The 25,371-nt window shown below is 40.1% G+C and overlaps 1 protein-coding gene across 1 annotated transcript in view; it reads right to left on the bottom strand.

Annotated features, from left to right (window-relative positions):
- Positions 1-10,107: 10,107 nt before the first annotated feature.
- The window catches only part of SFSWAP (splicing factor, suppressor of white-apricot family), a gene marked incomplete at its 5' end in the record, with an annotated part of 42,034 nt that continues 26,770 nt past the window's right edge, over positions 10,108-25,371 (bottom strand). The window contains 6 exons of the mRNA XM_009081366.1: positions 10,108-10,544; positions 11,517-11,589; positions 12,167-12,337; positions 15,435-15,560; positions 16,853-17,008; positions 22,581-22,846. Coding sequence (XP_009079614.1) covers positions 10,479-10,544; positions 11,517-11,589; positions 12,167-12,337; positions 15,435-15,560; positions 16,853-17,008; positions 22,581-22,846 — 858 coding nt within the window. The remainder of the gene's footprint in view (positions 10,545-11,516; positions 11,590-12,166; positions 12,338-15,434; positions 15,561-16,852; positions 17,009-22,580; positions 22,847-25,371) is intronic.

Here is a 25,371-nt window from a genome sequence, read left to right as displayed (position 1 = left end):
TCAGCAGGACAGCACCACACCATGTCCTGCAGCAGGGTGGAGAGTGGCCCCATCCCCAATGAGCACTTCTTAACCATTCTTTTCATACTGCTTTGACTTGTAAATCATAGAGTCATAGAATTTAGGGGTTGGAATGGACCTTACAGATCATCTAGTCCCAACCCCCTGCCCTGGGCAGGGACACCTCCCACCAGAGCAGGTTGCTCAAGGCTTTAGCCAACCTGGCTTTGAACACTGCCAGGGTTGGGGCAGCCACAGCCTCCCTGGGCAACCTGTGCCAGTGTCTCACCACCCTCACAGCAAAAAACATGTTTCTCACACCCAACCTAAACCTCCCCTCCTTCAGTTTGAACCCATTTCCCCTTGTCCTATCACTGCAGTTCCTAACACAGAGTCCCTCTCCAGCTCCTTGTAGACCCTTCAGATAGTGAAAAGTTGCTCTGAGGTTTCTGTACAACCTTCTCTTCTCCAGGCTGAACTGGAATACTTCTCTCTTTTCTTGCCATGGTCTGAAATCCATGCCTAACAAACCCACATATGTAAGTCAAACTACAGCTGCAAACCAGCAAACGTCTCGCCGTAATGCAGAAATAATTTCACACAACCAGTGATCATCTAGAATGCTTTTCAGAGAGTCCAGCTCTGTGCTGAACACTGAAATACCCCTCTAAGAAGGTGGAGAAAAGCAAGTGTGATTGTCATGTCACTTTTATCTCTTGGCAGATCACAGTCCTGCTCTCTGTGGTCTGAACAACAGGAGGATTTGGAGAGCTTTTTCGAAACAGCCCATGCTGCAAAGATCAGGCATTTTCAGGGAGGTTCTGCAAAGCCTCCCCACTGCTAACTTCTGTTGAGGCAATAGAGAGGGTATCGAAAGCTTTTTGTAACAGTGAACAAGATTTCAGCTGAACTCAAACTATGTGATAGGGGTAGAACGAGTAACTACATAAGAACAAGTAATGGGAAGCTGTTTCTTAAGGTAACAGTTCATTTATACTTTGAGAAGTTGCTTTTGTACTGCTGACAATGCCCAAATGAAATCAGAGGCTCTTCAGTGGCTACAGAAATTGCAGATAGAGCCTACTTTGCTGAAGCTTTTATTAAGGTGTAAAACTCATTACTAGCAAAGGGCTAAAAATTGTAAAACTTTGGTCTTCAAAGTTCCAGTGTTCAGATGATGACAGACCTTGAAAAAATGGGTTTTGAATGGGCTGTCAAGTTCAGAGTTAGAACTGAGCTTTGAGGTACTCGTCATTAGAAACACAAAAATTCAGCACAGGGTACTGCTTCAGATGGAACAAGCTGGACCAGTCATAAGTGAGTCACTAACCAAGCAGAAAGGATGTAGCACAAGGGGAAAAGTACTTAGAAGCTTCTGGGGACTAGCTGCTTTCATCCAGCAGAGATCCACTCACAAGTGAAACAACAAATTAGAGCCTGTGTGGAGATACTTGGGCCACCAGTCTTTTAAAGGGCCAGGAATGTATTTCCCTGAGAGAATCAAAGCAGTTGATGGCTGCCCAAACTTGCCATTATTTTCAGACTTCACAAGATGTTCTCGAGATCTCCAACAAGGTGAAATGGGAAAGGACAACTTAAAGTATGAAAACCAGCAGCCAGGTGCATTATCTGCAGGCACAGCTACAAACCACTGGCAAAAGAGGTAATGCTCCTCCCAGAGTGAGCTCTCACCATTGGGTTTAAGTTGCACAGTGTATGTAAATAAAGACTTGGTTTGACATTTCAATTCACTGTGAGTCACCACTGTGAGTTTTGTCTGATGATGCCTCAGACAAGTTGTTAATTTCTTACAGCTCAGTTTTTCACAGCTCAGTTCTCAAATCTGTGAACACACTAAATTATAGTACTGTTCTCCTCCTTCACTCCCAAATGAGAAAAGAACATCAGTAAGCTTGAGCCAAACACCATGAAATCCAGAACTATGTCTTCTACTGTTAGATACCAGCCTTGCTTTTATGATACTAAAAAAAAGCCCATTAGTGGAATAATGTAGAATTAGAGTTGAAACTGGATATCATCCTACTTGGTTGAGTTTTACCTATGCTCTGGCTTCCCAAATGATGGCACTGTGGCATCTAAGCTAGATTTGCCTGAATCTGAACAAGTCTCCATATGCAATCTGTAACACCAATTTGACTCTTTCTGGCCATTTCTAACTGTACACTAATTGATATTTAGGATATATTCTATTCTCTCTTCCCATGCAGACAGGCCACGGATGGAAGGAGATTTCCCACAGCACAACTGTTATTTAAGGATAAATAGCAATATTTATTGGCTGCATATTCTTAAAGCATGAGGGCAAGAATATTCTTTCTTTACAGAATAGCTGGCATCTTGTGTTTGCTTGTGACTTGAACAAGGCCACCACAGCACTGCTCTTCTACACTGCCACAGGAAAATACTGAGAGATTAGTGAGACACTTTCAGGGACATTTCAGCATACTGTATGCAGCAAGAGAGCGAGTCAAAATCAGCTGGGGAATCTAAGTACTTCCCTGCCTCGTGGCAAGCAGCCAGGCCAGAGAGCAGAGGTCTCTCACCCATGCACATCCTCAATAGCTGTTTCTATTTCTGTCTCTCTGTGAGATGTCACCCACTTATCCGTAGCAAGAGTAAACTGCTTCTTGCTTCAAACAGAGACACAGGCAATTAAACCAAACCCCTGCGTACAAAATGACATGCAACCCATCTGCCCTCGACAAAAAAAGGACCTACCTAACTCAGATGTTACAGAAGGCACATTCCCAGCTTTCCTAAACCATAACCTCTGCCTTGGGCTGGGAGGATTGTCAAAAGGAAGAAGCAAGTGCAGTGACTTGGAAGGCCAGTAGTTCAATCATTTCTGTAGTGCAGGTCTGATTGCACACTGCCTGTTAGCCACAGCTCCATGTAAAGTAGTCATTATCCCGGGAAGGAAACACAGAATTGCTTCTGCCTCTGAAGATGTAAGACTTCATTTGTTGGCAAAGTGGCGCTGGCCTTAAAATCTAGCAAATTTTCACTGTCACAGAAGGAGAACAACAGCTTTTCAACACCACTGATTGTACACAAGCTCAAAAACCTATCATGGTGTCATCAAAATCATTAGGTTGTCAGAACTGAGTGAATGCCTCTTTGCCAGTGAAGAAACACTGGACAAACGCCATCAGATTTGCCAGCAAAGCTCACTCATTTTTACAGTATTCTCTTAAATTCAACATATAATATCACTCTTTGTCCACTTTGTCTCCTTATCTACAATGCTTTAAAACAGAAATGGCTTTAGGAAAGGATGAAAGATGTATTTAATTTTTGCCAAGTGAGATACCATTAAAGTCATTAGCCAATATTGGTTCCAACGGGAGATTATGAGCAGTGGGAATTTAACGTGCTCCTTCTGCAGGATTAATAGATACATGTCTCAATGTTTCTGTGTGCAATGACAGCTTCAGGCTGTCAATTTATACCATTTCCTGATTAAAAAACATCAGGCAAGCTTATACCCATTGAAGAAGTACAAGCAGAAGATGCAACTGAAGACAAATTGTTACGTGATGTACAAAGGTTTAAAGCATAAGAAGTTACTGGCTCAGGGAGTGTTTTAATTGGATCACGAAGCTGCCAGTGTTCAGCTAAGAGATTTCCCAGATTACATAGGATATTATCATATTTTAAATGTATCTTTTATGAAGGGGAAGGAGTTCAATAAAAGCTACTTTAGTTTACTGGCTTTTTTCCAGACAATTTCTCTTGCCTATTGTGGTAAGACAGAGGGGCATTCACCCTTGGACTTAACACACCACTGCAAAGCTAGTCCAGAGGCACAGGGGACAGAATATGCAAGCAGAGGCAAACCCAGTCATTTCCACCCTGATTAGGGTGGGCAGTCTTGGGATGTTAGCAAACATGAACCACTGAGTAGCTGTGGTTGCAGAGACCTCTGGAGATCATTGTGTCTAAGCTCTCAGCCCAAAGCAGGATGAGCTGGAGCAGAGTGTGCTGGTCTGTGTGCAGTCAGGCTTGGGCTGGCTCCAGGGATGGAGACTCCAAACCCTCTCTGGACAATGACAATAGCTGGTGAGTTAGATTTGAGCAACACGAGCCAGGGAGGATGATGTCCCACTGCCCCCAAAGGATGGGAGCAGGGAGCTAAGCACAGAAATGCAGGAGTCAGGGCAAGGACCTCACCAGTCTTGAGCACAGCCCCACAGACCCAAGTGAGCCCAGGAATGGCAGGTGGGATCAGTGGGTGAAGGTCCCACATGAGTCTGGTAAGGACCATTAAGCTCTATTACTGCATTCAAGGCCCTGACAGAGAGAACACAACAGAACTGGGAATATCTCCCCACTGCTAAACAGCAGCACAACACACAGGGACAGTGTGAACCCAAACAGATAAAGGACCAGCACAAAAGGATAATGATCATCTATTCTCTGCTTGCAATGGCAATTCTGAGAAAACTATTAACTTACAAACTCCCAGCCTTCCACAATTCGTGATTCAACTGAGTAAACTGGTGGTGGCTGCTGATTATGCAAATGCATTAAATGTTTTGTCCTGGGAATATAAAACAACAGATTGAGGCATCTAAAGGTTTACTTCTTTACTCCTCTGTCTGTCATTATTACACTTAAATCCCACGTTTTCCATAAGAATCCAAGGGAATAAGAGGTGTCCAGCTAGAAATACCCCCTGGAGTAGCTGTCTTTTCACTCTATGTTGAGTTTCCACTGGGAGAATATTTCTAGGTGAGGTCAAGGTTGTAAAGCTTTCTAACTTCTCCTGCAGCACAGACAGCTTAACTGAGAAAGGACTGCAATGATGCCATTGTAACAGAGGCTTCACCCATCACTGTTTTAGAGCAACACCTTATGATTTTGATAAAAATCTTTTAATCATTGCACTTGGTGATTTATAATCTTCACTCTGCATTAGCTAAGACACTCATAAGACCTGTGGACAGTGTACTTTTGATTGGCTCAGTGGCTTAAGGCTGAAATATCATCTCTCTCTTCCCTGACTTGAGGTGGAAAAACGCTCATCTTTTCATCAGTCCTTACAAAATGAATTTTTCCTTTCCATTTTTCATTAGAAAATGAATTAGATTATTAGTGCTTCAGAAAGGAGGAGCTAAGATTACAGATTTTGTTTCCTTCCTCCCAACCTGTTTCTTGCCCAGAGTTAGGAGCAGTTTTTTTCAAGCTTTAGCATTTTGGTAGGAATAAAGCTGTTGTGAAAATCCAGAGCAGTAATTTAACAGACAATGCCACAATCGCCACAGCTGCCACATCCTACTAAATAAAGTTGCACATAAACATCTTTGAATTGCATTTTAACAAGAAACCTCCAATCCTACTACGCTTTAGTAGAGGAAATATGAGCATGTATGGGACTTCTCCCTGGAAGAATACATCCTTAGAATTTATTTTACTGGAAACAGGACAAAGAACAACTTCAGATCCCCAAATAACACCAGTTTCCCTGCAGGAAGGTATCATTTCTGCTGCTCTGTGTTGGCTGGGGGAGTCAGCACCTGCCCTTCTCCATCCTGCCATTCCTCTTCCCCCAGCAGGCAGCTGTATCTGTAACGCTGTCAAACATCATCCAAAAGTCATCACACTTCTTATTTGGAGATCAACAGTTTAATGTTCAAGTCTGAAGAGAAAAATGAGTTTGTCAGCATGCAACTACTGCCTGTGGAGCCATTTTGTCCTTATCAGAAAAAACAAGTCATAGCCAATCTCCCGAGGAGCGTGTGGCAGCGATCCAGGGATGGCAGATTATCACCCTCACTTTCAAAGTGGTCTGGCAGAGCTGTTCATAATGCTTGTCATGCTACGTGTTCAGGATTAATTGTTGCCAAGAGATTAGCATCTTCGTTGAAATTAAAGATATTAAATGAATACCACGGAAGTTTCAAGTTCACGGCAAGGTAAAAGTGGATTTGTTATAAACAGGCAGGACTTGCTTTAAGATTACACAAAATCCAGTAGGGTATGTTCATCTGCTGTGTAATCCAGAGCAGGGAAAATTAAGGCAAAGAGCAAAGGCAAGCTTTGCATCAAGATTTGTCAGGAATCCTTCGATGGTTCAAACAGAGTAACAACAGCAATACCACACCAGCTGCCACCACAAAGACCAAAGCCTCATTAGTGTGCAGGGAGGTCTTAGTTCCTAACCAAATGCTTCAGTAAAGCCTTTCCCCTTATATCTAACACTTCACCAAACTACACTTGTGGTGCTGAAAGGATCTGTCTAAAAGCAAACCAAAACATTCGGAACATGTTCGTATTTAAATCACAACAGGCCAAAATTAAACCACTGTGCTTTCGACTTTTAAGAGCTGCATTTAGAAGAATTTCAAACTGATTTTTACAAAGTTACAGCCAAGCTATTTTCATCTCATTAATTCACAATGCTGGATCAGTGCAACGCTGTATTTCATGCTTTCAGATCATGAGGCAAAAGGAAAATTAGTAAAGAAGATGCTTTAGCAGTTTACTAACCTCAATCCACAAGTCTTTTACTGCTTTGCTTCATATAATTAGCTGCTGGGTAGGAATGGCAGAAGAGGAATAGATGATAAATGCAATTTAATTAAGTAGAAATTTAATTAAATAGGATTTACCAATAAAATGCCTTCACAAAAGATAATAGTCATTGCCTTAAATCCAAGAAAACATTAATTCTAAATGTTATCATTTATTGCCCCATTAAAAAACAACGAGTATAGTTTGGATTGTCTCTAATGAATGAAGTTCACAAGTGAGAAGATGAACGGTCCAAAGTAATTTCTGCCACACAGAATATCACGATACAAAGAGTGACAAGTGACAGGAGATGTGAAACCATGATCAATGCTAAGAGCCCAGAGAGACATCCCAATGGCTGTCAGACTCCTGACAGAGCCAAACTGCTCAAAGGCCCTTCCAAAGCTCTTTGGAAATCCAGCATGAATATTTCAGGGCCTTCTGGTTTGTCACATGCACACAAAGGAAATAATGTCAAGTACCTACAGCTAAAGAGTTGCCTAAATTACTGTATTTGAATTTCAAGCAAAGCAATCTCACGTTATATTGTTTTCACACAAAACTAAACCCAGTTGATGACAACTGAGAGCTACCACAGTGTTTTCCTCAGAGCTACTCAGAGCCTGCTTTCTTCCAGCTGGAGCACTCCCAGTTTTTTAACTCCCTGTTAATTTCATGTATTTCCTCTCAGAAACAAGATTCTGCCAACAGAATCATTGAACTGACCAAGTTGGAAGAGACTTCAAAGATCATCAAGTCCAACCCTACTGTGGTTACTAGTCCATGGCACTAAGTGCCACATCCAGTCTCAGCTTGAAAACCTCCAGGGATGGTGAATCCACCACCTGCCTGAGCAATCCAATACAGCCCAACCCAGGGCCTTTTTAGGCCCCTTGGTGCATGGAAACATTGAGGACTGAATCCAACCAAGGAGACTGAGAAACAAGGAATTGAGTACATACAGTTTTCATGGATAGGAGATGAGCTGTGAAGTGCCTTCTCATTCCCTTTCCCTGCAAATCCCAGCCCTGCTGCCTGTGGTCCTGCATGTTTAGAACAGTCCTGGAACTGTGTCCACAGTCATCTCTTCCAGGGCTTGCGCTGAAAATCCATACCTGGAAAATAGAAATTGGAAAATTTCCTAGTTTGAAGTTTTTAATACCTTTCCTGATGCTGGCCACACATTCCTCACTGTGTCACAAGCTCCTGCTGCATTGACAATCAGTTACAACACAGCCAGAGCCTGGGAAAGCAGAGCAAAGCAGCAGCACTGATTTCTAAATGTGAAATCATACGAAGGAATTATTCTGGCAAAGCAGTTCAAGCCCCTTTAATGTGGTAAAAATATCTGGTTGGAAAGAGAAAAAATAACATAATAAAACACTACTACTTTTTAAATTCTGGAGAATACAACTCCCTGTGAGAGAGTGCTAAATGCAAACAAACCTCAGTAAACAATAAAGACTGTATAAAAATGCAGTTTAATCTAAATTTTCCTGGAGCTGAACACTCCATCTCACTACATAGCACAAAAGGGAGTAAGGCTAAAGAAAAAAAAGAGAAAAAGACTTGAAGACTTGCTCACAGGGAGAGAAAATATTTTAAGAAGTCATTAAAACAACAACCTTCCCAAAGAGAATAAATCTGCAAAGCAGCAGCAAAACAAGCTGCCCAGTCTATTTTATCAAAGAACTGGGCTTTTTTTCCTACTTCTTGACAAACAACTGGCATCCAAGCTGCCAATTATTTAACCATGGTGAGACTTTTAACTCCATTTAAGAGGGAAAAATATAGCTGCTGTAAATTCTACGCTGCACAACAACCCACAACAGCTGCCTATGAAATTTACTTTATGTCCTTTTTTATCTCGATCTAGTAGTTTCACCAACACGTGCAGAGGAAATGGTGCCTCTCTGGTACTGGTTGAAAGTTATTTTTGTCCTAGTCAAATCATAACAAATAGCTTTGAAATGATTAGGTAAATGGTGGATAACATGATTGTGCCTCACCCTTCAGATGGTTCTGTTTTCATCACAGCTTATGTGCACAAAGAAATCTCTCTGCATCAGGCACAGCATTTTAAACTCTGTGTACAATCTCTGTTAATTACTGACTGAAAACTGAAAAGAAACTTGATTAATTAGTTTCCAATGGCTTCAATATTGTACTTGCAGTCCGAATGAGCACCAGCAAGTGGCCATACCAATGGCCATACCAATGGCCATTTTGATAATCACATTACTCAAAGTTTGAATTACACAGAATCATAGAATCAACCTGGTTGGAAAAGACCTCTAAGATCATCAAGTCCAACCCTACCGTGGTTACTAGACCATGGCACTAAGTGCCACATTCAGTCTCAGCTTGAAAACCTCCAGGGATGGTGAATCCACCACCTCCCTGGGCAGCACATTCCAATGCCTGAGCACTCTCTCTGTAAAAAAATATCTCTTCCTAATGTCCAACCTAACCCTCCCCTGGCAGAGCTTGAGTCTGTGCCCTCTTGTCCTGCTGCTGTTGCCTGGGAGAAGAGACCAATCCCCACCTGACTCCAACCTCCTGTCAGGGAGTTGTAGAGGGTGATAAGGTCTCCCCTGAGCCTCCTCTTCTCCAGGCTGAACACCCCCAGCTCCCTCAGCCTCTCCTCATGGCACTTGTGCTCCAGTCCCTCCACATCCACACATTGGTTCCTGCTCCTAAAGATTTTGCGTTGGAGTTATTGGTCTGTGTGGTTCTGTGTAGTTAACTCACCAACTAGCTTATGAGTAAGCATGAACTTCACATTAATTCCTCTAATCCGTCTCCAACCTCCACCTACTCTTGGAGAAAATTAAGACATGAGTCACTAAACCTAGAATCTTTCTGATTATACATCTCAGAGTTAGTCAGGGATCAGTAAAGCCCTGATCCCACTCTTTATGGAATCAGAGAACTGCCAATAAAGGCACTTTTGAACACACCAACTATTACAAAACCCCCTCACAGGTAAAGCAGGCTTGGGGGAAAATCCACACATCTTTTTGTCTTCATTTTAAGAACATTTAAATTACAAAACTAAGTAGTCTCAGTGTACAACAAGTAATAAATAAATGTCCAATTTTACCGAGGCCACAAGCTCTCTGAAAACTGTTAATTGATCTGTGTCAGTAAAACACAAGTTAGTGTATACCAAAGATGTTAAATGAGGAGAATTCTGGACTTCTGTGCAGGATGTCTGGTGACTGACCAAAATACACTCTCTTCTGTGGCTAAGTGGAGAGAACAAGGCACATTAAGACAAGGAGATTACTGATCATCAGTTCTTGACTTCAAAGGGTCAACTCCTCAAATGGAGGCTCAGAGATTTTTCTAAATCAGGACAGAAAAGCACATCCCTGGTTTAAAAAGTGTCCACTTCTACCATCCAAGCAAAACATTCTGAGATCATTCTGTGCCTGAAGGAAGATGAAAAGAATTTCTCAGCTTAAGGTGATCAGACAGGTTAATGTGTCATTTTAAAAAGGAGAAAGTACTACAGAAAAAGACAACTAATTTGTAACAAAACCCACACATAGTTAAGGACTCCACAAAAACTCTTAGCTAATGAAAGATGTTTCCTTCTTTATTATTGTGTAATACTTTTCACAGAAACATAGTATTTACAAATATACACATATAGACTGCTGATCATAAAATGTTACTGAAGATTTAGTCAAAAAAATCAATTTACAAAAACCAAAAACTTTCCAAAGATATTCTGGCTGAAAAAGTTGAATGAAATTTCAAGGAGAGGCTTCTGTACACAAAGATAGGCTTTAACTCCTCGAGTTCTGGTAAATTAGACGAGTTGTGACCCAAGTGAGCTAATGAGCTCAGCTGTACATTTGAGATGAGGCAGGTTTTTTTTTTTTTTCAACTGTTCTTTTTCACACCATTTCTTGACAGTTCAACAGGTTCAACAGGTCTCAGGAGGCACTAGTTTGGATGTTTTTGGAAGCTGCAAGCATTGCTCTCACTTTGGCCATAAGATCCTGTAGAAAATCAAAGGAAAAGCGATCAGAGCTTTGAACAGAGCTAAAACATGTGATGGCAAAAACCTGCAGGAGAGAGTGTTCCAGTCACACAGAATGTTTGGATTCAGGATCAAATATAATCAGTCCATAGGCTAAATGAGTGAAATAATTTGGAGAAAGTTCCTATGACAGCAAGTGAAGCACTACAAAGTACTCTGCATAAATATTTAGAGCAGTTTCTATAGGACAAAACAGAAAAAAATGTCAGCTGAAACGGAAAGAAACAATGACTACACCTTCAAAAAACATACCCTGTAATGAACACACAACTACTGACCACTGAGGGTTTAAAAAAGAAAATGAGAAAGGTGGTAAGAAAAGTGTCAAAATTACTCTAGAACAGAAAGGTTTTTTTGGCTTGGTTTGTAAACCTGAACCAAAAATTTCCACAGCAGCATTTCCATATAGGACAGAGTGACTAAAACATCAAGACTGTTGTGAAACCAAACAGCAACTCTCAGTCTTGTCTGAGTATCCAGTGGGAACAGCATTACAAAAGGAAACATTGAATAATTGGATTGCAAAAAATGATCACAAACTAACAAGTGTGTATCAGCAATGAATTAATTACTTAAAACTTCTATTCACAAACGCAATATAAATGAATTAAAATCCTTTGTTCTTTTAAAGCATTTTTCATCATTCCATTTTACAGATGAAAGAATCTGAATGAGAAAAGACACTGGACTGGTTAGGGTCAGCCAGCAGACTGTCAACAGTCATCTAACTAATAATTAGGTATATTCCATTTCTTAGGGAATTTCCTGATGATAAAATGATGCTAAACTAATCTGTTTCAAGAAATATCTTGCAGATTTCCAATTTTTTTTTTTTTTTTTTTTTAACTTTTTGCAAATGGTAACCAAGGTAGTAAGAGAAGAAAATGATGTTCTTAAATAGGCAACATACTCTGAAGTGGTTTATTTGTACCTGAGTGATTTTACTCTGCACTGAAGACACAATTGCTGAAGAGATTTGGCCATCTTTTTCCTGAGAAACTCCCCTGCAAAATAAAATTAGAGTTAGAAATCCATAGCAAATGTTTTAAAAAATGGATTTCCCTCATCATCACAATTTTGGGGCTTATTGTACAAGTCTCTCATGTGTTTGTCAACAGTCCACTCAGTCAACTAGAAGCTGTAAGTCACAGTCAGAAGAGTCACTTGGACAGCTGATGAGATAAATCTGAACAGCAGCCTGGGAGTTTTTAACAGGACTGTTCTATATTCTGTAGACATAATTTAATTATGAATCCTGTGCACACATTACAATTCAAACCACTCTATCAAAATACTACTTCCAAGAGTTACCCCAATTTCTAACTCAGAGTTAGGTTGCAGAATTTTCTGCATCAGTTTTACTGTAAGAGTATGTCAAGATGTTTATATTTACTCCAGCAGAGATCCAACATCTTCATCAGACTGATGCACACAGTGCTGTCCTCTCAGTGTCTTCTACTTTCAGTGTGCACACATTGAAACATGACACACACAGAGCTCTTCACTGTATGAGTTTGGGCAGAACACACCCACACAGCCAAGAGACAGCAGCACTGCAGGATTACAGGAACAGAGTGGTACCTGGAGCGTTCCTGGCTGGATTCCCTGCTCTCCACAGGAGAGACACTAGTTGAATGTACAGAATTTTTGTGTGTGGATGGTTTGCTTGGTGACATGGATGGTGAAGGAGACCTAGCTCTGGATTTGGTACGTGATCTAGATCGCCTCTTCTTCTTCTTTTCATGGGGACTTCTGTGAGAAGAAAATAAAAGGATATTTAAAGCAATATTACACTAGCTCAATTAACATTAGTTTTCACACTTCTGAAAGCTTATGCAGCCTCTTCCATGGGATGTTTCTCATGCATTCAGCAAGCTTCAGTCTTACCCCAATACTGCACTTGTATGGGTGTGCAAAATATTCTCTTCAGCAGCTCTTCTTCATAGAATCATAGAATTTAGGGGTTGGAATGGACCTTACAGATCATCTAGTCCCATCCCCTGCCCTGGGCAGGGACACCTCCTCACCAGATCAGGCTGCTCAAGGCTCATCCAGCCTGGCCTGGAACACTGCCAGGGTAAGCGCAGCGACCACATCCCTGGGCAACCTGTTCCATGTCTTACCACTTTATTAGCAAATTTTTCTAATCTAATATCTACCCTAAACTTCCCCTCCTTCAATCTGAACTCATTACCTCTTGTCCTATCACTGCAGCTCCTAACACAGAGTCCCTCTCCAGCTCCTTGTAGGCCCTTCAGGGATTGAAAAGTCGCTCTGAGGTCTCCACACAACCTTCTCTTCTCCAGGCTGAACAGCCTCAACTCCCTCAGTCTGTTCTCATAGAGGAGATGCTCTAGTCCTTTTTTTAATGTATTACATTAGGCAACTACCAGCTCCTGAGGGTCTCACTTGGAATGCTGTTTCATGGGTACACAGCAATTACTGCCCAGGATTTGTCAGTTTGAAGCATGGGAACAAAAAGCCTTTCACTGAAGTTTTGCAGAATAAGTTCTCTAAAGGGAAGTTCCTTCACACACTTAGAATGCAGTGAGAAATACAAGAGTTGATATCCCTTACAATCTTCCCAGCTCATAATAAACAAAATATGGAACCACAGCTATGCAAACCATCCGAACAAATCCCTGGTTTGGTTTTTAGAAGGAGTGATCCCTTTCCTTGTGATCCAACCTGCAATGCAACAAAGCACAAGCTCAAAATGACAAACAAGCTGCTGTATGACACTCAAACCAACCTGGACCTAGCAACATGTGTTAGATGAAAAATGTTGGTGACTTGGAAATTAGACAGACAAATGTTTGTGACTATGAGAGCCAAAACGAAGGATTTATAGGTACCTGATGTGTTCATCATTGGCAAAAGGGGAACAGAGGGAGCCACCTCATAGGCAACATTAAGCTCACAGAGAATTCAATTAGCCATATACTAGAGATGGAACTATCAAAATATTTTACCTGGTTATGAACTTATGTCTGTATGATTTACATACCAGTATTGATATTACTATAATTAGAATAACCAGACTAATGCCTTAATTAGAGTTAGGCAATATGTCATAGTAGGCAGCTCTCTCTGGTGTGCACTGCTACAAGTCTACTCAGAATGTTGTTGAAGCTTCTAGAACATCTAAAGACACTGGAAAACTTTCAGCTATCTTTCACATATTACACTGTTGTTCCTTTATGCTGACTTTCTTAGGAATTTGCTACTTTAAGAGTCACTATGCTACACATATTAAATTCTCCTTGGACACCTCTGATGCTTAGAATTTATCATACAATTTTTAAATAGAATTTAACGTTCCAGACTTTAAATTGCAAAACCTCCTTATGCCTTTCTTGCATAAACAGTGGGAGAAGTAAAACCTCACAGCTCTGCTGGCCCCTTTTTTCATGACTATAAAAACCCATCAGCTACAAACTCAGTTATTCCTTGCTAGCTAATTATATACTCTAATTGCTCAGTTTCTTAAAACATCATCCTGTAAATGGATTTCTTACTTAACTCTGGAAAACTTCAGCAAACATTTGTAATGCAAGAAGAGTATTTCACAGTAAGATTTTTCAGTGTTTTTCATCTCAGATGATGATGAACAAACATAACAGCTGAGTGAAGAAGTATCTATTCCATAACTAACTATCACAGCATCTGCATTTCTATTTGAAAATTTAACATGTCAGTCCTAAAAGGGTTGAAACAGTTTCTGAATTGCTTTCTGCAATCAGAGCTGCAAAATATCCTTATCTATGTTTAACTACATTTTCTTCAGTCTACATTTTCTGCACTTACTGCCATATTTTATAGTGTCATGCTCTGGTTTCCTGTTTGAGACCTATCAGAAGTTTAAGATTTTGACCTTTATAAAGGGGAATCTAGTTTGTTTCACAATTGCCATCATAATTTACCACTTGGAGTGGCATAACTCTAAAAATAATTTACAGTTTAAAATGCTGAATGGACAAGCACCAAACATACCAACACTGCATTAAAAATAGCACAGGGCTGGGAAAAAGACTCTTGTGTTTACAGAAAGAGAAACATTTTATGCTATTTTTTCTAGTTAACCACATTTGCATGGTGAATTCCACACGAGCCTCTATTATCTTCCGCTGATCAATGTAAAAAACTGATTCAGCTGAAGTATAATGATGAAGTTCTCAATTATACCTACCACACATCAGTTAATTAGAGGCTGTCATGAGATGCAAAGTTATCTTAAGAAACAACAGAAATGCTTTAATGAAGCTGAAAGTGATCTCTTTTTGCTTCTTATTCCACAGGAGGTATGGAGAAAGGAGTTAAAGACTAAATGCCATTTTGATTACAGTAGTGTAAGAGAGACTATATGCAAGGTGCTCCCAGAAAAGGCACCTTGATTCACACTTCATATTCCACTCTGCCACTAAGATAACTGCTAAGTGGAAAGCAAACTGTTTGCTAAACCAGAGTTGCAGATTTGTGCAGATCTGATGTGGTCAAGACAGTTGCCATCTTAGCTACACTATGACATGTGCAGAGGTTACACAGCATGAGACAATGTCCCAGCAAGAGGGAAATATGCAAGTCCAAATAAGATGTGAACTCTCACAGCCAGGAGACAGCAGTGGATTGATGTTCACTGACTTACTGTACGTTTGGTGTCCAAACATATGCAGAATGGGGAAGAACAACAAGTGCTTCTATTACTTTTTTTCCCCATAGAGAGATTTTTCTATCAAAACAAAGCCTCAGAACATATAGCTTCTAGTCAGGGAGTCTCCAACACGTCAGGCAATCTTTGAGTCCCTCAGGATGGCAGGTCACAGCCTGCTCCAGGCCTGGGAATACTCACTTGGAACGGGGACGTTTCCTACTGTTTCCAGGACTATTGCTAATGCGATAAGCTGTGGGAACACTCCTCTCATCTCTCCTCCTCTCTGGTGTGTGAGCCCTTCTCCTGGGTGACCTCGACCGTGACCTGAGCAGGGGAAAAACATTCAAAAGTTTACTTTTTGTTACCTGTTTCATGACTTGATTTCAGTGGAATTGTGCTGTCACCAAATGCAAAGCGAACACCTTTCAGATGCCAATTTCACACCAACATGGGCTGTTCAGTGTCCAAGACTTGTCAGCTGCATAAACATTCTTGCCCATCCAAGACATTTAAGATGAAACTATCAATTGGTTTTCACTCCCAACAAGGGGGTAAAAAAACCAAAAAGGAATAATTATTTGGTATTGTCTGCTAATGACAACTTCCATATTACTTGATGGAAAAGCTTTCCTTTAGTGCATCCACCTTTTGTGGTAACATAGTTTACTGACATTGGTATGCAGAAGTCCAGTTTGGCTCAAAGCCTGGGACTGTCAGGCCTAGCTTTGTCTTCTCAAAGCAGTGCTATGTTTTTAGAACTGCTGCATCACAGAGATAAATACAACTTTTTGTTTGCAGCATTCATCTAACACTGACAAGTCCAGGAAATGTGGCTGATGCTGCAGAATATTCCTAGCACAGCCAATATCTTCACCTGTGCAAGTGACCAACAACCCATGATCAGTGTTGTTTGGCACTAGCACTTTGGCTTGAGCTATTTTTCCTAGAAAAGTGAGAAAGAGATGAAGAGGGAAAAAAGAAAGCATGCCCAGTTAAGATCAGAGATTTACTTCAGAGCTTAACTTTTTCTGTCATTTGGAATATACAAGTAAACCTGAGTAGTTCTTAATAAAGAACATAAATGGAATGAGAAAAGTCCTGAGGGATGGAGAGGAGGTAGGAAGATGGAAAAGGGGGCAATTCAGGGGCCCAGCTTGGAAAAAAGAAAGGAAAAAACCAACCCCAAATCCCCCCCAAATTCTTGATAGTAACATTAGTTCTGTTCTCACTGGAACAGATAGTTCTAATAATTTTACTTTGACTTGTTTATTTAAAGTCTTTCTTATTCATTTGCTATAGGTATTATATTATTCCATGTATACCAAACACACATGTTCTGGAAAATACCTAACTTGCAGTGACTAAAAGACAAGCCATTTGTGGAATCTGCAGACTCATATAGTATATAAATATACACACACTCCTGAGCCCTTTCTCTTACACCTACAACAGAAGAGATCAACTGAAAAGGAAAAAAGCAATTACAGTGGCAGATAACTCTTACAAATTAACTCCTCTGACACTTAGAAATCTGATCTTTATCAGACCATTCAGAAGGATTAAAAAATAAAGGAAAAAACCCAACAGATTATAAAACTTGGGAGTCAGTCAGACACCTTGACGTTTTACCAGGATTTCCCTCAAAAGAGCTCCGGGAGTCAAATCTTTTCGTTGTCCAAGTTGCCTGATAATTTTTCCACTCTGCTGCTGCTGCCACTGATGAGCTGCTCAGACTCGGCGCCACGCTCAGTGTCCCTGTGGGTGCTGTGAGTCTGTGATATGGAGGCACACACTTCACATTCAGAATAAAATGTCCTAGTTTTGGTATTACCTAGAATCCTGAAAAGGCTCAGGCCCTTAACCAAAAGCTGAACCTTAGTGAAACATGCCTATATGGACCAGCCTAAAAAAAAGTCCAAACAATCAGAAAGAAAAAGGCATTAGCTTCATTTTTATGAACTGATGTTTTTACTGCTTTGACAATATTCTTCCAATCACCAAATGCTAAGAACTTTGGCCATTAGCTTCAAACAATTAAAAACAGCTTAACAGTTTCATTGCAATATATCAATTATTACTTTCATTAGAATAACTCCAGAAGGCACCTCTAGTCCTTTAAAGGCAGTATCACTTATGCTTAGTAGGGTCTCAAAACTCAAAGGGTTATGAAGTTTGGCATGTCTCCTTACAAAACTGGAATTAAAACTCTGTGAATAGACACTACCTCAGCAATAAGATCAGTTTGGGAGGAGAAAAAAACCCAACACAACCCAACCATTCTTTTTTAACAAAGAACAGCTACTTTTAAGTCTCTTAAATCCATAATATTGAGGCAAAAAGTCTGACACGAACACACACAGAGGTGTACTCTATCTAAACTTACTGAAAAGTAACCTGTTAATAAAGTGTATCACTACTAATTACTGTTTATATCTCATTAACTGGATAAATTATGTGGCTTAGTACTGTTCTATTACTAGACAGGAGACATCAATACTGGAGAGAAGTTTAGACTTTCTATTTCTAGTTCAAAATGAACATCCAGATTTCACCCAACCAAACCACTAAATCATTTGGTATGTAACAAGTGCCTCTGCATCTCTTCCTCTCACACAGACACAAACAAGACTCTGATATCATTAGCTTAGATCAGGAACTACAAAGATCTACTGGGAGGAAACAGAGATTGAGATGAACATCACTGTTCTTTCCACTTACTGCCAGGGGCTGAGAGCTGCACCACTGCAGGTACAGCTCACACCGAAGGTGCAATGGGCCTTGGCAGTCGAGTAGAAATCAAGACTCCGATTCAGAACTTCCTACAGGTGACTAAGATACCAAAGGCTGTTTGTTTTCCAAGACAGATGGAACAAATGTGCTCCATCTTTGACATCAAGAACTTATTTGTAGTAACTACCAGGTCAGTGTTGCAGTACCTTACAGAACTTTGGGACACAGTTTACTGTTTATATGACATTGTTTAATGTCATGTTGGTCTAGAGTTAAAATTGTACAGTACCAGGAGCTTTATGGGAATAATTTTGTCCCAGAAAATAACATTTATTTATACACAGAATTACTATGAGCACATCATATGTCACAGTTCAGCCAATATATTTGGGTTCTTTATGTAGCTACAAGTTTTTAAACTTGTTTCTGTAAAAGAGGTTCAGTTGTGCTAACCAGAAAAATGAATACCCAAAACATGCTTTGAATCAACTTCATGTTACTGGAACCGAATTTTTCACCTTTCATACTGCTGAAGATGTATTAGAAAATATAAAAATATGCAACAGTACAAAAATTGTATCTTAACACCACAGACTATTCTTAAATTTCCTTTATTAGGAACTGCAGTGATAGGACAAGGGGAAATGGGTTCAAACTGAAGGAGGGAAAGTCTAGGTTGGATGTGAGAAAAACATTTTTTGCTGTGAGGGTGGTGAGACACTGGCACAGGTTGCCCAGGGAGGCTGTGGCTGCCCCAACCCTGGCAGTGTTCAAGGCCAGGTTGGCTAAAGCCTTGAGCAGCCTGATCTGGTGGGAGGTGTCCCTGCCCAGGGCAGGGGGTTGGGGCTGGATGATCTGTAAGCTCCATTCCAACCCCTAAATTCTATGTTTCTATGAAATGAAGCAAAGCCTCTAGTTCTCTAACAATAAATAAATGATAAGTGATACAAAATGGTATACAGAGAGGTATACAGCAAAGCTTATCTGTAGGATTTCTAAGCACAATATGCATTTTGGAAAAAAAAAATCAAATCAGATGACCAACCAAAAAGGAAGAGCTTGCTAAGTATCCTGAACATCACTTGAATAAAGAGCAAGGAAAGTTACTGCAAATTTCTATGTTTACCTTCACTTCCCAAAGCTCATTCCATATTAACTTGCCACAGTTATACAGTAAAGGTGATTTTTAATCTTACTTTTTGAAACAATTTTGACCATTAAATAGTAATTACTTGAGATGTTTTTAAACAGAAGCTCAACTAGTTTTTATAGGGAAACCTCACCAAATCTAAGGCTGTTCCCAAAATACAGAGCATGTGCTGAGTGGTCATTATTACAATTCATTATCATCTGAATGCAATGTAGGCTAATGAAAAATTACAAAACCAGCATAGCTCTCTTTTGGCTGTCACAGTCAATTTAAATATAATAGCTTAAATAACTTTATACTCAAAATACTTTTCACTGTGCAGATACTTCAAATAAGCTCCTCTCTAAATTATGAAAGTTTGTTTATTAAAAAAATAAAAAATCTTGTTATCCTAAATTGTTTGATCAACAGGAATTGGAGCAGTAATTATTAGAGAAAGGGAAATTCCCAGCTATTTTCATTGCACTCTTGAAGTAAAATAAAGCATCAGTAATCCCTTTGTATTGAGATTTGTAGGCTAGAATACACATTTTGAACAGATAAGGCAACAACAGACCATTAGACTGAGACATTCCAAGAGAGCACAGATACTCTAAACTCCCAAGTAATTCAGCATCAGTGCCCAGACAATAACCACTATCTCTAAGTGCCATCCACTTCATACAAGATGAACACATAAACATCTACAAACAGTTTACACTTTATCCCAGGAGGGTTTGACTCTCTACATAACTATTCATTCATCTAAAACCTGTAATGTCCAGTGTTTTGGGAAGCTAGGAAAAACAACTGTTCTAGGTGAAGCTGGATAACACTGTTGAAAGGAAAACTGAAGAGCAGGGATGTGACATGTGCCAAACTTTTGAATGAGGCAAGACAACGCACTGAAATAATTTTATGTGAAACAACACTAAAACTAGAAACAAATGGGGAAAAAAAAGAAAGCAAAAACCAGTCATATCTTCTAGTTAGGCAACAACACTTGTCTTTTTTAGCAATTACTAAGACAAGGCATTATTTTTGCCTAAACATTTGAAATCAAAACACATCAGTCTCTGATCGGGTTATGAATCAGCTCTCACTCCTTGGGTTACTCTACAAACTTTTAGTTTCTGGAGCAAGAGCTTTAATTTGGGAAATGCACCTTTAATAAAGCACATTTTCAATCACCACCACTTCTTGTCCAAGCCCTTTCCTGTTCAGCTCTAAACTTTGTCAAGTTAAAGTGTGCAAAATGTTTACAGTGCAAAATCTGGGGCAGTTTTTCTGCACAGTTTTAAAATTCAGCTAGCCAGCATCAAGCTTATTGGACTTCCCAGACTTCAGAATTCAACAGCTCATCAAGGAACCACCAGATTTAATCAGGTGTTGTGCTGATTCATGATTTTAGTGCTTTTCTGTGACTGCCATTGGATTTGTGCCAGGAGACACACTCAAGACAGCGTGCAAAATCTGGGGCAGTTTTTCTGCACAGTTTTAAAATTCAGCTAGCCAGCATCAAGCTTATTGGACTTCCCAGACTTCAGAATTCAACAGCTCATCAAGGAACCACCAGATTTAATCAGGTGTTGTGCTGATTCATGATTTTAGTGCTTTTCTGTGACTGCCATTGGATTTGTGCCAGGAGACACACTCAAGACAGCACACACAGATTAAACTATTCCTTTCCTGCTGATTTTTATGTCATTTTTTTCATCAGCTGAACTGTGGTCACTAAAAAAAATTCCCCACCAAAACATGAGATTATCCACCTTTCACATGGCAGAGCTCAGTAGACTGTTGTCTTTTCATCAGCAGAACTAAATGCAGATGTGTTGGTGGAACTATTCAAGCCTCTATAAAGGACTAGACAGACACCTGATCTCCCTGAAGTCACTGAAGACACAGCAGCATATACCAAACTGAACTTGCAAGTTCCCATTAATCTTGTTACTGCCTGATGTAAGCTCATGCAACATGCAGGATTATCTTTTCCCTACTGAGTAGCACACCCAAGTACTGGTAAGAGTCTTCTCAAATTATCTTTTTGTCCTTTTTTTTTTTAGCATTACGTGGATGTTTCTCCTTGGTTTTACCACATATCAGTAAAACTGTGGATAAATACAAGCAGCACAGCTTGGATAAAGTGACATGGCTGGTTCACGTCAAGATATGGCTTGACAGGGAGCTGGAAAGTTGAATGATTCACTTGAAGAGGCTTTTCCCCAAGCTACCCTTAACTCTGAGAAAATGCACATTCACTTCTTAAAACCAGGAAAGCTTCATCCAGCATCATCTCCTTTACATGCTGGTAAGCACAGCAAAGCAATGCACAGAGTATTTTGCAATGTGCCTTATAATACAGCATGTCATGACAACCTACTGTCAAAGGTGGTCAAGCAAGCAGCATGTCAGACTGATTGTTTCAGCCCAAGTTATGCTCATTTAATTCCTGGCACCTCTGAAGAGCAGAGATGTCTGCAGCAAAGTATTGTACTTAAAAACCCAGCACAAAACAAAAAGTTGTAACATGTTAACGTTTACACTTGTTAGTGTAGTTAGACACTTTGGTAAACAAGCAAAAAAAAGCACAAGGAAAATATGAGAAGTTTTGGCACACTGCCATCAAGGGCTAGCAGCTGTTTTTCAGAAAGAAGTGTGTGCCACAGGCATGGCCACAAAGAGGAAGCAGTGTGTGATTTCATATGCATCACATCCACAAACAACTGTGGTAGCATTTATATAACAGTTTGCTTGAACTACAAAGTTACAAACACTGTTCTGTGCCCTGATCCAGAGAACGAGCCCTTCCTACTGACTACAGTAACTGCTGTGTGGAAGGGCATTCAGATATGACACATTTTACAGACAGCAACCTTTAAAGGTGCCTAGACCCAAATATCTCAGATGTAATTAACAGTATCAACATAACACAATATGTATCATTCTATAGATAGGTATCAATAGAGTGTATACAATCTTACTAATGATTCAATACTGAGTTAACTGCACTGCGCTACAGTCTTCTGTGGTCTCTTCCTCATCAACTCTTGGATTCCTGCCATCTCTCTCCTGCAATTCATTTTTTCACATGCCATCCAACTGCTTTGCTTCCTTCTGAGCTTTGCTGTTCAATCACCCAGCTCTCTACCTCTATTTCTTGTCTGGTTATTTTGCTCCAGCTACAGCCACGGACTTATTAGCAAAGTTCTCTTCCTGCACATCATCACCAGGTATTTTACAGACTACAGTGAAAAAGCACTTACTGGCACAAGTTTTACATTATGTAATTAGAAACTGATGAGTCATTATTTCATTAAAATCCTTTTCCAAGACCTGCCACATTTGATGATATTTATTTACTGTCTTCAAGGTGTCTGTGCCCTTCGCAATGGGTATGGAAACGCTTATGGAAGAAGTTCAAAGATGTTTTAAGTGTTAACACACAGATAACTCTAAAGAATATGTTTGGCTTCCAAACCCACCTTGAATGCCTGACAGTTCTATAGGCAGTGGGAAGTGAGTGCTTTGCTTTTGAATGTGATCTAGATCTGGATTTAGATGATGAATGATACTTGAATGGAGATCGAGATCTTGACCGAGATCTTTTCTTGTGTTTTTTCCTTTTCTTTTCCTTTTCTTCATCCCTAGGAGGATCTCTGCTTCTGCTTGAAGGCCTTTCTGCTTGTTTGACTTCCAAGGTTGGTAAAGTTCTGACTGCAGCCACAGGACACGGTATACTACTGATGCTCTGAAACCAAAAGGCAAACAAAGAACAGTGTTCAGTTCCCCAAGTCAGTTGTGCTGCACCAGGATTATGCAAAGTGTGCATGAGTAAGGCTGATGACATTAACAACCTGCAGAATGTCATGGAAGGCTGCACAGTTCCCCAGAGATACATATGCAAGTTGGTACATGCATGCCAAGACTGTCAGCTTAACTAGGCCAGAGTTCTGAAGTTTTCATCTGCACTTTTTAGAAGAAATGTGTTCTAAAAAATGAGTACTATCAGATATCTCTTAGTCTATTTATCCCTTGTATTCAGAAAAGGATAAACCTGAAAATACAATCAAGAACTATTGACATTCAAAGTTAAGTTTTAGCATCACTTTCATCCCTGAACTGTGCTGTTTAGATGACAACCTCAAGGAAAATAGCAAAACGAACCAGTGCTGATACAAATTATTTCTGAACTTTGCAAAATCAATGTTTTGAATGTAAAGGGTTGGAAGATCACAAAAATTATTCATCTCAAAGACAGAGCAAGCCCATGCACAGTTAATGTTCAGTAATTCCAACTGCAGGAGGTTAAGCAAAACCATACCAAGACATTTTCAAATGATCAGCTGTTACCCCAGAGAATTCTGCTCAATGCCTTGTTTAGAACAATTCGAGTCAGGCACTATAGATATGCTCCTCATTTCAAAGTCTGTCATTCCCTCAGCTGCCATTTCAAGGCAACTGGAGAAATCAGTTTCCCTCTGTCATAATTTCTACTCCACCTGGCCTGACACTTTCACTGTTTGATACAAGGATACTTACTGTGATTGGAATACAACCCAACACATTAAAACCTGAAATAACCAAATTAGAAACGGGTGATATTTTCCTTTCTTTTTACCCTTCTCTCTTACCATGAATACATCTAGGCAATAACTCACCACATTTGAATAATCAAAAGCCAGTTTTGCTTCAAGTTAAAGAGCCATGACACTTTTCCATGCTTTAGCTGGTAATTGCTATCACACTATTTACAAAACCAGCAATATAGCAGTGCTAAAGTAGCTTGTTTCAAAAGTATAAACATTTTACAGCATGATCATGAGTGACTGGTTTACCAGAGGCCCATTTCCAATTTCACAGACACCTCCTCTCCAAGCTTGAGGTTCCTGAGAGGCCACCACAGCTGACTTTTGTTCCTTGACAACATTATTCATCTCTTTATACAGTACCTGAGCCTTTGCTTTGAACACCACTGAATATGTAATAGCCTAGTTTGCCTTGAAGTAGACACCTCTAATAGCTTAAAACAAAATAGCTGTAGGCAAAGTAGAGTTAAGAAGAAAACAACAGAGGAAAAGAAAAACCCAATGGTTTTCAGTGCCCAAGTTCATTTGGCTGCAGAAAGCACAAGTTATTGTACCACTGCCAAAAAAGAAGTTAATAAACAAATGACACATTTACTTTTAGCTCACATGTAGAGATTCTCTCAGCAACCTGAACCAAAAACCCCACTGTGCTAAGCCCCATTATGCACCCACCAAAAGCAGCCAGTGCTGACACTGTGGGCTCTCCTGACTCCAGGATGCTGACACTAATGCGTGACAGCACTGCACAGATATTTCTGAGAGAAGCAAAGGCTGTAGAGTCAGACACCACTGCTTCAGGTGACTGATCAATCACCTTTGGAAAGCCATACTGAAGTAGCTTTAGCTACCCTCAGGTGAATATGATGTTCTGCAGTGAAACACAACAGGCAAGACACAGGGAAAAGTCACCCCCCCACCCACCACTGTGTCCAGGAGCTCTGGTGACAGACCTCAGGTCATAACGACATGGTCACCTGAACACATGTGCCACTTCTCCTGGTGGCAACTCTGGTAGCCTTCAAGAAAAAAAGCACCAGCAAAATGACCTGATTGACTGTCAGAGCAGCACACAGAGCTCAGTCAACGCATGTCAGCAAGTTGCTGGGCCACCCAGAAAATTTCTAGGTGTAAATAATGCTGCTTAATAAAAATATTCAGAGAAAAATAAACTGTCTTAAGCGTTTGGCAACAAGAGGAAGTTGTTAGTGGTTTGTGTTTTTATGAGTGAAAGCTGATCCAGTCAAACCAAGGTAATGGGAACTAAAATGGGAGGCATGAACATGGAAAAAATAATTTTAGAACATTATAAAATAAAAATCACAGGAAGCACAGAACTGAGAAATTAAGAAGCATTTCCAAAAGGCAGAAACACTCTGCTCTACTGACCAGGCTCTGCCAATCCACAGCCCAGCAGAACACAGTTTTGGAAGGCATGGAAACAAACTGGTTACCTGATGGACTTTATTATGCATCTCAAGAGACGAGAGATTTACATTTTTGAGAGCTCTTCTAAGAACTTACAAACATTCAGACAGCATTCACTGAATCTCACTTTTGTCCACTCTGGGTAACAGCACATTTTTTGGCCATTATTAAATGCTACAGTGTCAGACAAATTCACTGGCAGAGCTGTTCTTCAGCACTTTATCTGCATGACTGAAGCAAATCCATCTAAAATAATGCTAAA

The sequence above is a fragment of the Acanthisitta chloris genome, unplaced genomic scaffold (genome assembly GCF_000695815.1).
Source record: "Acanthisitta chloris isolate BGI_N310 unplaced genomic scaffold, ASM69581v1 scaffold29188, whole genome shotgun sequence".
NCBI classification, from domain to species: Eukaryota; Metazoa; Chordata; class Aves; order Passeriformes; family Acanthisittidae; genus Acanthisitta; species Acanthisitta chloris.
This window is presented reverse-complemented; position numbering and strand designations above follow the sequence as displayed.